This window comes from Mobula hypostoma, chromosome 4 (assembly GCF_963921235.1).
Source record: "Mobula hypostoma chromosome 4, sMobHyp1.1, whole genome shotgun sequence".
NCBI classification, from domain to species: domain Eukaryota; kingdom Metazoa; phylum Chordata; class Chondrichthyes; order Myliobatiformes; family Myliobatidae; genus Mobula; species Mobula hypostoma.
Genome location: NC_086100.1, coordinates 23416164 through 23433368, shown reverse-complemented (window position 1 = coordinate 23433368; position 17205 = coordinate 23416164). Strand labels below are relative to the sequence as shown.

At 42.7% G+C, this 17205-nt stretch overlaps 1 protein-coding gene across 3 annotated transcripts in view; it reads right to left on the bottom strand.

Annotated features, from left to right (window-relative positions):
• Nucleotides 1-17205, bottom strand: part of plod2 (procollagen-lysine, 2-oxoglutarate 5-dioxygenase 2) — a 228934-nt gene that overhangs the window by 130950 nt on the left and 80779 nt on the right. For all 3 annotated transcript variants that reach the window (XM_063045397.1, XM_063045398.1, XM_063045401.1), the window contains exons 2-3: nt 10355-10446; nt 7090-7226 (exon numbers count right to left, since the gene is read on the bottom strand). In XM_063045397.1, the coding sequence (XP_062901467.1) occupies nt 7090-7226; nt 10355-10446 (229 nt within the window). The remainder of the gene's footprint in view (nt 1-7089; nt 7227-10354; nt 10447-17205) is intronic.

The window sequence follows — 17205 nt, the reverse complement described above, 5'->3', positions numbered from 1 at the left end:
AGAGATGGACTCGATAAGGTACTTGGTCAACAGAGCTTTGATCAGTGGCCGATCGGAGTTTGGGATTGATTAGTAAGAGCAAATTAAAGGAAGGCAGAGGGCAAGCACAGCGGCTGTTGTCTGAGTGGACAGAGTCAGAATGGTGATCTTAAGGCTTTAGATCTTCGAGGCTTCCGCAAACAGAGGCTTCACTCGGAAAGAAAAGCTCACGTTTCTTTTTCCTTCTCTTCTTCTTATCTGCTCAGCGAGGACAGTAGAGATGACAGGCAAGATAGCGCAATGCTCTTCCTGCGGGGTGTGGGAAGGCAGGGAGACCTCCAGTGTCCCTGACCACTACAACTGCGAGAAGTGCATCCAGCTGCACCTTCTAATAAATCGCATTAAAGAGCTGGAACTGGATGAACTGCAGATCATTTGTGAGGCTGAAGGGGTGACAGATAGGACATACAGGGGGCTAGTTACACCCAAGGAGCAGGATGCAGGAAACTGGGTGTCAGTCAGGAAGGGGAAAGGGGTTAAGGAGCCAGTGCAGAGTACCACTGTGACCATCCCCTTCAATAACAGGGACACCACTTTGGATACTGTCAGGGGGCAGAAGGACCTAACAGAGGAAAGTCACAGTGGTCTCTGGCACCGAGTCTGCCTCTGACTCAGAAGGGAAGGGGAAGGAGAGGCACACTGTGGTGATAGGAGATTTGTTAGTTAGGGTAACAGACAGAAGGATCTGTGGGCAAGAATGAGATTCCCGGATGGTACGTTGCCACTCCGGTGCCAGGGCCTGGGAGCTCTCAGATCGAATCCTCAGCATTTTTAAGTGGGAGGGTGGTCAGCCAGAAGTCATGGTCCATGTAGGTACCAATGACATGGGTAGAACGAGTGATGAGGTTCTGCATAGGGAGTTCAGGGAGTAAGGTGCTAAGTTAAAGGGCAGAACCTCTAGAGTTGTGATCCCAGGGCTGCACCAATGCCACATGCTAGTTAGGCTAGAACTAGGAAGATTACGCAGTTTAATACGTGGCAAAGGAGTTGGTGCAGGAGGGAGGGCATAAGACTTCTGGATCATTGGGTTCTCTTCCAGGGAAGGTGGGACCTGTGCAGAAGGGACAGCTTGTATCTGAACTGGAGGGGGACTAATATCCTAGCGGGAAGGTTTGTTAATGCTGCATAGTGGGGTTTAAACTGGAGTTGCAGGGGGATAGGTGCTGGAACATTTAGTGGAGAGGTTGTGGAGGCAGATGTTGGTAAGAGCTCCGACAAAGACAAAGTTAGGAACCAGAAGGTTGAGCATGGAGCGACAAAATCGAAAAGGGTGAGTACAGGACTGAAGATGTTGTATCTGAATGCACGAAGTATACAGAATAAGGTAGATAAACTTGCAGCACAGTTGCAGACTGGCAGGTACGATGTTGTAGGCATCATGGAATCACGGCTGAAAGAAGACTATAGCTGGGAGCTTAATACCCAAGGATACACATTGTATCAAAAGGATAGGCAGGAAAGCAAAGGGTGTGGCATTGCTCTGTTGTTAAAAAAATGAAATCAAATCATTAGAAAGAGGTGACATGGTGTCGGAAAGTGTTGAATCATTGTTTGTAGACCAAAGGAACTGCAAGGGTAAAAAGACCCTGATGAGAGTTGTGCGCAGACCCCCAAAGAGAGTAGTAAGGATGTGGCCTACAAATTACAATGGGGGATAGAAAATGCATGCCGAAAGGGCAATATTACAATAGTCATGGGGGATTTCAATATGCAGATAGATTGGGAAAAATCATGTTGGTGCTGGATTACAGGAGGGGAAATTTCTAGAGTGCCTATGAGATGGCTTTTTAGAGCAGCTCATGGTTAAGCCCACTGGAGGATCAGCTACTCTGGACTGGGTACCAGAATTGGTTAGAGAGCTTAAGATCACCTAGGGAAAGTGATCGTAATATGTTTGCATTCACCCTGAAATCTGAGAAGGAGAAGCTAAAGTCAGATGTATCAGTATTACAGTGGAGTAAAGGGGATTACAGAGGCATGAGAGGGGAGTTGGCTGGAATTGATAGGAAAAGAACACTGGCAGGAATAACGGCAAAGCAGCAATAGCTGAAACTTCTGGAAGCAATTTGGAAGGCACAGGATATATACATCCCAAAGAGGAAGAAGTATTCTGAAGGAAAGATGACACAACCGTGGCTAACAAGAGGTCAAAGCCAACATAAAAACCAAAGAGGGGGTATATAATAAAGCAAAAAATAGTGGGAAGTTAGGGGATTGGCAAAACTGACAGAAGAGGTCTGCAGAGAGCTACTGACAAGTTCACCTTAAAAATCAAATAGAAAGCTTCGAAAAAGTATAGTCATACATTTCTCTTATTTATTACTTTCCTATTTTTTGCTGATGTGCCAATAGTTCAAAGCTTGCAATAAACCAATAAATTCACTCAAACAGCAATCCAGCACTAGCAGTCTGTTGCAGAAACAGTCAGCCTATTATAAACACAAGAGATTCTGCAGATGCTGGAAATCTTGAGCAACACACACAAAATGCTGGAGGAACTCGGCAACTCAAGCAGCATCAATGGAGAGGAATATATAGTCAACGCTCCAGGCCAAGACCTTTCATCAGGCCTGGAAAGGAACTGGAACTGTTAGCCTAGTACTGTACTCAAATCATGGAAGGGATGGAAGGTGTTGATGTCAGTAGTACTTAGCTAGAAATTAAAGTGTCACCAGTGATTAGTTATGATTTTGCCATGAACACTTGGGTCCACGCCTCTTTTTAATCTTCTTCTGAATTGGACAACAATCTTTCCCTCACTTCAGGAAGCAGGGCATGTGCTCTGTCTTCTTCAATGATGCTGAGTTTGAGAGTTTCAAGTTTCTAGGAGCAAACATGACCAATGCCTTGGTCTGGTCTAAACATGTAGACGCCATGGGGAAGCAAGTTCACTAGCACCTCTAGTCCTTCAGGAGGCTAAAGAAATCTAGCATGTTCCCATTGACCCTTACGAATTTATTTATTTATTTAAATCAACCCTATCTGAATACATCACAGATTGGCATTGGAACTGCTCTCCCCATGAGCAGAAGGAACTGAGCAGATTGTGGACGCAGCTTAGCACACCATGGAAACCCTCCTCCCTCTGTGGACTCCGCCTCAGAAAAGCAGCCAGCATAACCCATCCTGGACAATCTTTCTCCCGACTTATCCTATAGGGCAGAAGAGCTATCATCACCAGGCTCAAGGAGAGCTTCCACCCCACAGTAATAAGACTTTTAAAAGAGCCTTCAAGATGAACTTTTGACCTCAAAATCTACCCTGTTGTGATCTTGCATCTTTATTGTCTACCATTTTCTCCGTAGTTGTTGCACTTTTCTTCATTCTGTAATTTTTCTGACCACTTATTACCTTAATACACTCTGTAATGACTTGATCTACATGAACAGCATGCACAAAAAACTTTTCACTATATCTCCATGGGACAATAATAAACTAATGCCAATATCAGGAACCAAAAACCTATCTTTCAGAGGCAAGGTGAGAATGAACACGCCTGAGATCAAGGAAGTATTTGACCAAATGTGACATCAAGGTGCTTTGGGAAACTGAAGTATCACGCAAATGTGAAACGAGAGAAAACCTGCAGATGCTGCAAATCAGAGTAACGCACAGAAAATGCTGAAGGAGGTCAACAGATCAGGCAGCGTGAATGGAAAAGAGTAAACAGTCGATGTTTTGGGCTGAGATCCTTCATCAGGACAATTGTTACATTTTGTGTAACTACAGTTGTGTAACAGGTCTTATCCTGAAATGTCAACTGTTCACTCTTTTCCACAGATGTTGCCTGGCCTGCTGACTTCCTTTTGTGTGTGTCATCAAATGACTGTTGTTGGGAGCCCATCATCCCATTGGAAATCATTGAAAAAGTTCCTTGGGGCATTGTCCTAGGCCAAGCCATTTTCAGCTACAGACACAAGAGATTGCAAACGCTGCATTTGGAGCAGAAAGCAAACCACTGGAGGAACTTAGCGGTCAGGGAACACCCATGGAGAACAATGGACAGCTGATGTTTCAGGTCGAGATCTATCATCTGACCAGTCTAGGTGAAGGGTCTCAGCCCAAAACACTGACTGTCCATTTTACACCATAGATGCTGCCCGACCTGCCCAGTTCGTCATACAAAATACTGGAAGAACTCAGCAGGCCAACTAGCATCTATGGAAAAGTGTATAGTCGATGTTTCGGGCTGAGACCCTTTGGCAGTCCTAGATTAGTTCTATACAAATGCCAGATAATAATCATATTGAACAAGAAGCATCCCATCCGGTTTTGTGATTTAATGGTTTTATTGATACTACGGACCAGAAACATAGCGAGTCCATTCTCATTAATATTTTCATTACAAGAGAAAATCACAGTTGGTTAATCCACTGGATTGTGACTCATTGCTCAAATCTCCAAAGCCTTTCTCTCAGCTACAAGGAATGTTCCAACAGTACTCAAGCAGCTTAACACCATCTTGACTAGCACCTCATTCGCTACCCTGAGCATTCAGCCCCTCCAATACTAACTACTATCTGGGCACTTCAAAAATATATTAGCTAATGACAACACCACCTCTCAAAACTCTGTCCCCAACTGAGGGAATGGAAATCTTTTCGGAGATGGATGGCTGACATGATCTCAGTCATACAGATGGAGAGACTTAGGTTCTTGAGAACCAATTCAATTATAAGATCTTAGGCTATCTGGGATCCATTTCTTGCCTACCTAGATGAGGCCGAGGGCAGATGAATAATTTCCCCCCAGCTGATTTCTCGCGGCCCTCATTTGAGACTTAATGTTTAGTACTTTTGAGCACTTTGCATAATAGGCATCCCTCTAATGTTATGTCCTCTTTTCTCTTATTTTGTTTTTACACATGTCTGAGCTTGTATGTTCTTGTTGATTTCATTGTTTTTTGAAAATTTTGAAAATGAAGTATTTAAAAAAAACTCTGTCCCCAACCACAAAATAATAACAGCAGGTGGCTGAAGAACATCTGCAGGTTTCTTTCCAAATTACATTCTATTTTGACTTGGTAATATCCTGCTGATCCTTCATCCTTGTTCAGGGTAAATTTAGGAATTCCTTACAGCCCACCGTCATGTGTATACCTTTAGAGTAATAGAGCACAACGGCAAAAACAGACCCCTTGGGCCATCTCGTCCATTCCGAACTACTACTCTGCATAATACCCTCAGATTATCTGGATCATGATCTTCTATACCTCTCCCATCCATGTACTGATCCAAACTTCTCTTAGATGTTGCAATCAAATCCACATCCACCATTTCTGCAAGCAGCTTGTTCCACACGCTCACGACCCTCTGAGTGAAGAAGTTCCCCCTCAGGTTCCTCTTAAATATTTTATCTCTGACCTTTAATCTATGACCTCTAGTCCAAGTCTCACCCAACCTCAGTGGAAAAAACCGTCTGCATTTACCTTACCTATACCAAAAGAAGCAGAGTAATTCAACATGGTAGCATACCATCGCCTTCCCAGGACAGCAATGGTTAACATTGACACCCATACAATGAGGGTCCTCTAGACACATGAAGGTCCTATGGGGCACATTGTGATCATACTGTCAGCAGAAACTGCCACATATTACTAATGGGGGAGGGAGAGCAGAATTTATGGACCCAGCTCTTCAGGACTGAAACCATTATTTGTTTCCCATACATAGGTGGATGTGACCAGTTGCAGTGCTCTTACACCTAATCTGACTATGAAAATAACTTTGTACAGATTTGGAATAAACACTATAATTTATTTTAATTCTGTGGTTTGCCATTTCATGCTTTTAACTCCAGGTTCACCAGGAATGCTTACATTTGTGGAATGTATATTTAAAGGTAATTTAAAAGTTATACTAAGTAACTCAAGCTCTACTTTTTTGACAAGCAGATTTTTTTGTTTCATTTGTCAAGGATGATTGCTTTCGTTTTTTTTGGCATTGATAGGTGTGATCAATATAGACCTGAGTGCCAGTCTTTTCATCTTATCAGAGTGTCCTTGATGGAGACTAAACGGCAAAATAGTACTGTGACCTTCAAAAGAGACACGTAATAAATGGGTACATTTTAGAGAGGGGTTAACTTTTGCAAGCTGAAATGAATACTGAGATAATTGAATGACGTACCTTTCTTTTGAGTCACTGCAGTATGGATGATGCACAACAATTACTTGGGGCAATGGCAAAAGCACCTTCCAAAGCCACCACCTCTATCCTCAAATGTCAGTACATACATGAAATTGCTCCACTTCATACCAAAGGAGAACAGTCATTTGCAACGTTTAGTCATAGATTCCTGGACCATGTTGCCAAATGAGCATTCTTTCCAATTCAAGCGTCTGTGATCTCAGATGCCTTATCAACTTGAATTTATTCCCCAATGTGCAGCAAGTTATCATTTTACTGAATAAGTTCAGCAGATTTTGTATTTTACTTTTTTCTGAATGGTTTTGTATTTTACTTTTTCTGAATGGTGTTCAAAGCTTTGTGCCAATTTACAAGAGACATGCACCTACAGCAAGCTTTGACCAAATACAAGTTCAAGAGAAGGAAACTTTACTCAGCAAATATATAGTGGAACAAAAATGCAAACATCTTGGGAGTTATTATGCTGCGGATCACTATAAAATAGCAGGAAAACATGGTTCAAAAGTACCAGAAGGAACTTAGTTAGGATTCTAAACCATCAAATATGCTGTCCAATGATACTAAAGAAATAAAAGGCAGAGAAAATAATGAGAATTAGTTTAAGTAGTATTTCAATACCAGGCCATTCAGTAGAGATGACTATTTTGCTCTTTTGTTGGCCAGATATCCAGAAGGAGATTTATGTCAAACCTTGGCCAATTTGTTAGAATAGTTCAGATATGCTTCAGATTATTGGTCAGACACAGTGAGGGAAGTGCTTGTATTGTCACAGACTAAACAACTTGACGTAGTGTCTGGGTTCACTACAGCACAGCTCCACAAACCTCCTTCGCAAATGACACAATGTAAAACGTTTTTCCAGTTTTTGAAACACCCAGGAAATTATGTAGGCTAACTTTACCCGTCAGTAAATAATATAACAAGATCATCATCATCTGCGTGGTTTTGCATCTCCTTCTTCAATAATCGGACTTTCTGTCCTCCGCCAATTGAGTGTGGTATATTTCCTCCACGCCACTCTTCCCCGGCACCAAGTACCTACACACAAGGAAGAAACAATCGTAAGTTTTTTTAACTGGGAAAACAGGCCTCAATTTTAATTTCCCGACTTTGGGAAAAGGCTGGTGGGACCGAACCTGAAGAATCATGGAACGTTATAGAATTATAATACAAGGCCTCTTTGGGCACACTTTGATGCTAATCATCAAGTGCTCACTTACACAAATTCCTACACCAAGTCCATTTTATCTGCCACTCCCTCCCCAGCACCCATTCACCCTAGAAGCAGCTTACAGTTGCCAAGAACCCACCAACATGCATCTCTCTGGGATGTGAGAGGACACATGCCACAGGGAGAATGTGCAAGCTGGAAATCAGGTCTGAACAGTACCAGTTGCCATACCACTATGACATCCTAAAGGGGGAAAGGGGCAAGAACAGCAATGAGGAAACCAACTCAATTCCTGACCATTCCTACCATTCTAATTGCAGCCTACTGCCCCCAAGAGGGCACCAATCTGTTAGGTGTGGCTTCAACATTAGTGGTGGCTCCACATCTGTGAACTTTGCTAAGCACTTTCCTTGGCAGTAAGCTCCACCCAATAGAAGAACTTTACTGTCGTTGCTCAAGATGAGACTGTGGTGCTACTTCAGTTTGCAAAACATACTTACAATGCATGCGGTATGGCTTCAATTATATAAAATATTCCCAAATTTACGTGCAATAAGTGATTTTGATAGTCCATAAGTATCAAAGGCCTCTGACAAGTTGGGGTGCATCATTACTCAGCTACTCAACAGCCTTCAGGAAGAAGCTGTTTTTCAATCTTACTGTCTTGGCTAAGATGTTTCTCCATCTCCTACCAGAAGGCAGGAGATTGGACAGACAGTGTCTGGAATAGGATGGGTCTTTATTGACACTACAGGCATGCCATAAGCCTCAGGTTAAAGGGATTACTGCAGGTCACAACTCCAAGTACACATCCAAGTATTTTTCAAATATAGTGAGATATACTGCATTTATCCATTAATCAAGGAGAGTTTCAGGCTCTGTGTCGTCAAGACTAGAAGTATTTTACTTAGGCGCCTTCAATCTTCTCACCAAGTACTTGAAATCTCTATCCTGATTCTTGTACGAGATGGACTCGTGACCTTGCAATCTTCTTCATGATAAACTTGCACCTATTGTTTAGCAGCAGTGCCCTTTGTAGTTGTCACACATTCTTCTGCATTGTTAGTTTTACTTCATTCCAGGTCAATGACCTGCTCTGTATGAACACTATGGAAGACAAGCTTTTCACTATATCTTAGTACATGTGACAATACTAAACTAATTCTTCTGCTAAGGGAGATAGAGTAACGAGAAGGACCAATCACACTTAAATGTTTTCTCAATTTATTCTGCTTCAAAGCATCCACTCCTTCCTCTCATTGTTTTGGGAACAACTCCAACAACTCCCTCCACATCCTGTCCAGAGCAATTACAAATTTTACTGTAACCAGAACTATATACCAGAACTAATAACCAGAACTTGTGACCAAAACTATATGTGTAATTCAAACTGCAGTCTAGTTAGTGTTGCATGCGGTTCTAGCAGAATCTCCTACTCTTGCATGTATACTTCTGCTATTTAAAGGGAAAAGAATCATATGTGTCTTTTTAACTGCCTTATCAAACTTGAAGGAGTAGCTCTTTTCTTGTGTGGGCAGGTGGCCAAGTAGTTAAGGCATTGGACTAGCAACCTGAAGGTCGCGAGTTCGAGCCTCAGCTGAGGGAACGTGTTGCGTCCTTGAGCAAGGCACTTAATCACACATTGCTCTGCTTTATCAAGCTGTATGGGTCCTAATGCCCATCCCTTGGACAACATCGGTGGCGTGGAGAGAGGAGACTTGCAGCATGGGCAACTGCTGGTCTTCCGTACAACCTTGCCCAGGCCTGCACCCTGGAGAGTGAAGACTTTCCAGGCGCAGATCCATGGTCTCGCAAGGCTAATGGATACCTTTACTTTATCAAACTTCAGGGCTGAAGAATATATACTCTCAGGTCCCTGTTTCCTACTCCATATTCTTCCATTTATTGTATATTCCCTTTGCTTTCCTCACACTTTCCTGGATTGAATGCCATTTGACACTTTCTTGCTCAATTCATATCCTGTTATCTAAAGTTTCTATCTCATTATCAAACATGGAGCCAATGTATCATCCAATAATCTGCCTAGGACACTTCCTATAATTAAAGCCGATTCATTAAATGTTGACCTCGAATAGCAATAGACCTTGTTCTGAACCCAATGGAACCACACTGTCTTCTCATCTCAAAACACATTTCATCCATTATCCTTTACCTTCTGCCACTGAGCACAATGGTGATCCATTTTGCCAATATACTTTGGATTCTATATGCTTTTGCGTTTTACGATGTTGAAGTCCATCAAAAGCCTTGTTGAAATCATGTTGACAATCTCAAACACAATTCTCTCATCCATTTCTTCCTCGAGACTTAATCAAGTTAGTTAGATAAGACCTCCCCTTAGTAAACTCATGCTGTTTGTCAATGATTAATTGGTCTTTCTAAATGAAGGCCCATAACCATCCCTGGAACTGATTCAAATAAATTTGGCCATCAATATCAAGCTAACTGGCTTCAAGTTAATTATTCCACTTCTCTCACATGCTTTTTCTTTTAAAAAAAAAGATATAATGTTAGCAATTCTTAATCACCATTCCTCCAGCCAGGAAGGTTTGGAAAATGATGGCTGGGGTCTCTTCAATTTCCTTCTTTGCTTTCTGTTTCAAAAGACATAGGATATGCATCATCTAATTACCCAATTTTCAAAAATGATAAACCCAATGATCTTCCCAATGATTACACTATCCAATATAACATTGATACCATCTCCTACTCTGTTGAGACAGTGAACAAATATTCCTGTGGAATTCTGTCTACACATAGGTTACCTTTCAGTCCCCAATGGTCCCCTCTTTCCTGCAATATCTCTTGCTCTTTTTTATAATTCTAAAGCGCCTTTGGTTCCTTTTTTGATTATACCTTGCAGTACTTTTTCATGAGTTCTCCTTGCTTTCTTAAATTGCCTTTTATTTTCAACCCTAATTTTCTACAACCTTCTTGGTCTTCTTCAATATTGAACTTGTGGTGTCCAACCTACCTTGACTGTGTAGTTGAGATGCTTCGCAGTCTGCATAAAGCGTTTGAAGCCATCGGTTTCTTGGGTTGCTACTGTAAGTACGAGGAGATTCTCTGAAATGAAAACATTCAAGAGATGACACATAGAGCGGGAGCTCGAGTAATTAAAAAGAAGTGCACTTTCTGAAGATCAAGCCACTAATCAACACCTGATCAAAGTGTACTCAGCACTAGAAATGCAGGCTACAGGTGAAATATTTCATCCAAGAAGGTTTCACATAAAGACCATAAGACCATAATACAAAGGAGCAGAAGTAGGCCATTCAGTCCATCGAGTCTGCTCCGCCATTTTATCATGAGCTGATCCGTTTTCTTCTATTTAATCCCACTCTCCTGCCTTCTCACCATAACCTTTGATGCCCTGGCTACTCAGATACCGATCAATCTCTGCCTTAAATACACCCAATGGTGTATAAAGTGAATGTAATGAAATTGTGAATCTATTCTCCCACGACCCCTCTCTCCAAACTCACACACATAGTGCAGCAACAACCACTTCATTATGGTTTCACATCACACACAAAGCTCAACCACTTACAATTTCCAGATCAAAGATGGAAGAAGATATCCCCCACTGTGGCTCTCAGGGAGTGGAGAGAGGGGCAGGTCCGTAAGACAATTTTGCTCCACGAACAACCATGGCGATTGCTGCTTACTCACAAGATAATGAGATCTTAACAGCACAATGCTGTTAAGCATTAAGTATTCGGGCTCTCACGACCAGACTATGTAACAGTTTCTTCCCCCAAGTCATCAGACTCCTCAATACCCAGAGCCTGGACTGACACCAACCTACTGCCCTCTACTGTGCCTATTGTCTTGTTTATTATTTATTGTAATGCCTGCACTGTTTTGTGCACTTTATGCAGTCCTGGGTAGGTCTGTAGTCTAGTGTAGTTTTGTGTTGTTTTACGTGGTTCAGTGTACTTTTTGTATTGTTCATGTAGCACAATGGTCCTGAAAAACATTGTCTCGTTTTTACTGTGTACTGTACCAGCAGTTATGGTCAAAATTACAATAAAAAGTGGCGTGGCGTGGCTCGGCTTGGCTAGACTGGAATCTCCGTCAACTCAACCCTTTACTTCCCTTCCATTCTTCTTGTCTATTCCCAACTGCACCAGTCTCTCAATATTGTTGCTACTCTCACCCGAGGCTCAAGCCCCAAGCTCCAAGTAAACCTTTGATCTCCAAATCTTTCCCCTTCCACTCCCTGCCCCACCAACAACCCACCAGAGTGACAGCCCCACCCTGGGCCATTCCCTGCACCCTGGTTGTGAACTTCACTCTACCCTGCCTCATCTACTGAAGCTCCCCACATTATAAACCTTCTTCATTCCTCATGCCAAGACAACCACGGCAGAAGCTCTGATCAGGCCTACAGCTACCAGCCATCTTGACACCCATTCCTCTGGAAGCAATTCTTTGGAACATGGGAGGGTACAGGAGCATCCAAGGGGAACTTACACATTCACAGGGAGGATGGGTAAACCCTACACAGGCAGCAAGAGAGCAAAAGGAAAAACTGCAGATACTGGGAATCGAAAACAAAAATGCAGGAAGTGCTACAAATATTCAGCAAGTCAAGTGTAGGAAGTGAAAAAAATAAGAGTAAAGGTCAGGACTAAAGGTCATTGGAGCACAGAGGCAACAACACATAAGCTCCACTCTTAAAACATTCTAGTAAAATATTATGTTGATTCATCTGCGTCACAAAACCTTCAAAAACTCACACGAAAAAGCTAAAAAAAAAGTACACAAAAAAGCAAAACAATTTTGACACAATGTAACATCTTGCTGACACATTCCTGCACAGCCAATTGCTCTCATACATGTGTCCTGATGAAGTGTCTCAGCCCAAAACATCAACTGTTTATTTACCCCCATAGATACTGCATGACCTGCTGAGTTCTGCCAGAATTTTGTGTGTGCATGCATGTTGCTCACACCAATATTTCCAAGAATGAGATGTGGATCACTGCATTCTCACCTCAAGAGGCAGCAAATCAGGGCAGAAAAGAAGGAACATTCTAGGCACTGAAGGAGTTCAGGTGCATCAGGGGAGTGATTTTATGTATATGAAGTTAAACAGTACTTTTTTTTGAGAAACAGATGCGGTTGTCCTGATCAATAGCTAATCCTCAATTCACAGTACATAGCACATCACGCAAACTACCTGCTCAATGTCACACTGCAGCTTACAGGTGCTAGACAGGCGCAAACTGGCTGCAGTGATTCCTGCCCTGGAGCAGCAAGTTCTGCAATGCAGAATAGCAGAGAGTTGAGAGAGGCACAGCAATTCTCTAGCAACTTAATGAATAATTGTGCCACCACAGAGTATACAGTGTAGTCCATTGTACAACAAAAACCCTTCAGTGCTGGTTAAGCCTATTTACATCCTTGTTTAATTTGCAGATTTATGAACATTAAGTTCCAATGTCACCACCGGTAACTTTGCAGGAGAGGAATACTGTAAGGTTGTTCACCATTGTTCTCCAAGAGAACCACAACCTTGTCGTTGGGTTTGGAGGCTTGTGTGCCTCAGTGACCTGCAGAGCAAAGTTGGCTGGAGTCAGGGCTTTATGCTTTGGCTCTTGGTAGGGTCACCCATGCCAAACAGGTCAAAGGGTGGAAGACTGACTAAGAGTGGTCCGCCAGGTTCAGAGGTTCAGCTCAGGGCTAACAACCCTGACTGGTAAAACAAAGTTGTTACACAAACAACAACAAAGAGTCCTTCCACATCTGAGTGCGACGGTATTCCTGAGTCTCCACCCAGGAATTGTATGACTGATAGTAGTGAAAACTGAGAGGAAGCTACTGTCACAATGAAGGAAACCCTGAACATCACCAGAGACGGAGGACCTTCATTGCTGCCCTACAGCCAGTGGCTTAACAGATAGCAAGTACGTTATCTTATTATAAATATCTAAACATTGAGTACCACACTCTTACTTGCAGATGGTCTCTTATGCCATGTTTGATTTTAATAAATGTTTTTATGCCACGTCCCATCCTTAGCAATAATATAATTAAACGATCCATCAGATGCATGCTCAGTAAGTCAGTAATTCCATGTGGTACTCAATGTTTAGATATTTACAATAAGATAACGATTAAACTGATCACAGTGAATAATCAAATTGCATGTATTAAATTTAGTTCCCTATGTGCCATGATATTAAACCTGGATAACCTGGCAGATACAAGATTTACATTGCAGGATCAGCCCCTCTAGTCAACAAATTCAAACAATTATAGCGATACAACAGGTGTAACCCTTTACTGTACTCTTCGATGTGAAGACACCCATCAATTGTTTTGCTTTATTAATGCTGCAAATGTAAAAAGTGGGACTATCTGTTTGAAGACATCAAGTTAATTGCTTATTCCCCTTCATGAAAGCAGGGCTCCTCCAGCAATTTGAGTTGCTCAAGATTTCCAGTATCTGCAGAACCTCTTGCAGATTCTGTTTGCATTGTACATACGAATGAACAGAAATCTAAATGAAGTGTCGTTAAAATTTCTTTGAAAATCTCCATTAAAATTAGTGCTAGATTTCACATCCAATGTGCTAAAAGCAGGAGGCCGAAAGCAAGGCAGGAGTATTTCTGCAAAGTGGAACTTGGTCTGAACAAAATGTTGCTGGCGTCCCTACTTGAGAAATTGACTATGCTGACACAAAGACTAAAAGTGAAGCTGCAAATGCCAGAAACTAAACATTTCATTACAGCATCATCCCTGTGGAGTTTTGCTAACAAAACTATTCTTGTAAGTTCAGATTTACAATTTCTTCATTGTGCATTTAACCTTTACACAATTTATTTGTAAAGGCAAATATTATTTGTGATGAGGTAAAATCTTCAAGATGAATGAGATCTTGCAAGATCAAGACCATGGTACCTTCAGAAAACACATTACAGAGATCCGACGTTAATTACAGAGAGTGGGGTTTGCAGATGAGAAAAGTGAATCTCATATCCTAGCAGAGTACACTGACAGGTTATTCTGCAGCGTATTTGGCTGGTATAATGCGCAGGCAGGTAATATATCTAATTGATGTATTGAATGACAAGATTGCACAAAAACACTTGTTTTGTTTTAAAGCCATCATAAGGTCAAACCAATATTTATTTTTCAACACTTCTTGTACATGGTAACCTTGTTTAAAGTTGGAGAATGTATCTTTGCATTTCTTAAGACTGCCCAAATAGAGCTTTCACATTTCTTACTTTTACTACACTGGTTCAGTACACACTCCTGCAAGCAATCCCATAACACTAGATAGCGTGACACTATTACTGTTTGGGGCACTCTGGAGTTCAATTCTGATGCCATCTGTAAGGAGATTATATATTCTCCTTGGGAATGCATGGGTTTCCTCCCACAGTCCAAACATATCTCAGTTAGCCAGTTGTGAAGCTTTGATAGGAGGTAGAAATGAGCACTGCATGGTAAGGGACCATTGAGGTTGATGGCAGTGGATAGAAGACCTCCAGAGTTGATGAGGTTGGTGACGATGTGGGAGACAATGGCCTGATGGTCCTGACTGGGGTCCTTCTCAAGGGGTAGATAAGAGGTGGTGTCCAAGAGCTGGCACCTGGCCTCAGTAAGGTAGGGATCAGTGTACCACACTACAACAGCACTTGTTTGTCTAGTGGTTGGGCGGAGAGGTTGGGCTCGGTGCAGAGAAAGTGGAGGGCAGTAGGTTCAGAGAGGTCAAGGATCAAAGATTAGAGAGGAGTGCTGAAGTTGAACCAGATTATGTCTTGTTGACAATTATAGATGAAAAAGAGCAAGCAGAAAACCAGAGCAGGGTGTCCAAGAAGAGTAGAAGGGTTGGAGTTATCGGTGCAGGGTGGGGAATCCTTGCCAAAGAAGTGAGCTGGGAGAAGGAGGCGACGGAAGAGCTCAGAGAAACAGCGGGCTGAGAGCTGAGATGTGGGCGAAGGGGAATAAAGGTATGCCTCTTGCTGAGGACAGAACTTCCTGCTTCAGAGAGGGGAAGGTCAGAAGGAATGTTAAAGACACGGCGAGAATTAAAGCTGGGATCAGAGAGAGGAGGAGAGTTGGTGGCATCAGAGCAGGGGATGGTAGGGTTGGAGGAAGATGGAGGCTCTGAGAACCCGAAAGGTGATGGGGAACCTGAGACACCTGTGTTTGGAGAGCAGTGGTGGGGAAAGGGGAGCTCAGGGTGGAGCAGCAATGAGGAAGTTCTCGGCCTGGAAGTGGAGGCTGCCGAGGTGGGGGCTAGAGCCTGCAAAACCTGCAGTCTGAAGGCAGCTGAGTCGGTGGAACTGGAGCTGACGATGGTGGGATCTGCAGCCTGAAGCTAAATGGTCCTTGATGGGAGACTCATCAAGAAGATTAAGGTGCATGGGATCAATGGTGTATTGGCATTTTGGATTCAGAACTGCCCATAGAAGACAGAGGGTAGTGCTGGAAGTGACGTATTCTAGCTGGAGGTCAGCGATTAGTGATGTTCCACAGGGGTCTGTACTGAGAACTCTGGTGTTTATGACGTATGTAAATGACCAGGATGAAAATGCGATCGGTGAGTTACTAAGTTTGCATATGATACGAAGATTGGTGGTGTAGTGGACAGTGTAGATGATTGACAAAGAATACAGTGGGATATAAAGCAATTACAGATATGGGCGGAGAAATGGCAGATGATGTTTAATGTGAAGTGCTGCTCCTTGATAGGTCAAATGTAAAGATACAGTACACTGTTAAGCGCTAGACTCTTAATAGTGCTGATGAGCAGAGGGAACTTGGAGTCCAAGTTCATAGCTCCCTGAAAAAGGCTACATAGGTTGATTGAGTGGTTAAGAAGGCATTTGGCATGCTTGTCTTTATTAGTCGAGGCACTGAGTTCAAAAGTCTGGAAGTTATGTTGTAGTTTTATAAAACTTTAGTTAGGTTGCATCTGAAGTACTGCATACAATTCCGGTTGCCCCATTCTAGGATGTAGATGCTCTGGAGAGGATGCAGATGATGTTTACCAGGATACTGCCTGAATTAGAGGACATGTGCTATAACAAGAGTTTGGACAAACTTGGGTTGCTTTCTTTGGTGTGGCAGAGGCTAAGGGGAGAGATGATAGAGATTTATAAGATTATGAGGGGCACAGATTGAGTAGACAGATAGCATCCTTTTTTTTAAACCAGGGTTGAACTGCCTAATAACAAAGGACATGCATTTAAGATGAGGGGAGTAATTTCAAAAGAGATGCAAGGAACAAGCTTTTTTTATACAGCGAAAGGTGGGTTCCTGAAATGCAGCGGTCCCCAACCACCATGCCGCGGACCGGTAACGGGCTGCAAAGCATGTTGCTACCGGGCCGCGAGGAAACGATATGATTTGGCGATATCGGTCAGCTGCACCTTTCCTCATTCCCTGTCACGCCCACTGTTGAGCTTGAACGCACGCGAGGTCATTACGCATGTGAAGTCATTACCCATGCATCATCCGTGTCAACGCGGGAAGAAGATCAGCTCCTCAAGCTTGCAAATGACGGCGGGCTGAAAAGTGTGTTTGACATAACATCTCTGCCGGCATTCTGGAACAAAGTCAAGGCTAAATATCCTGAGACAGCCACGAAAGCACTGAAAATGTTGCTTCCATTTCCAACATCATATTGCTGCGAAGCGGAATTTTCTGCAATGAATGCAACGAAAACTAAATTGTGAAATAGACTGGACATAAGGAAGCCCCTTCGAGTATCGCTGTCTCCCATCACCCCTCGATAGGACCGTCTCGTTGCATGGAAACAAGCCCAGGGCTCCCACTGATTCAGCGATATTGGTCTGTCTGTTG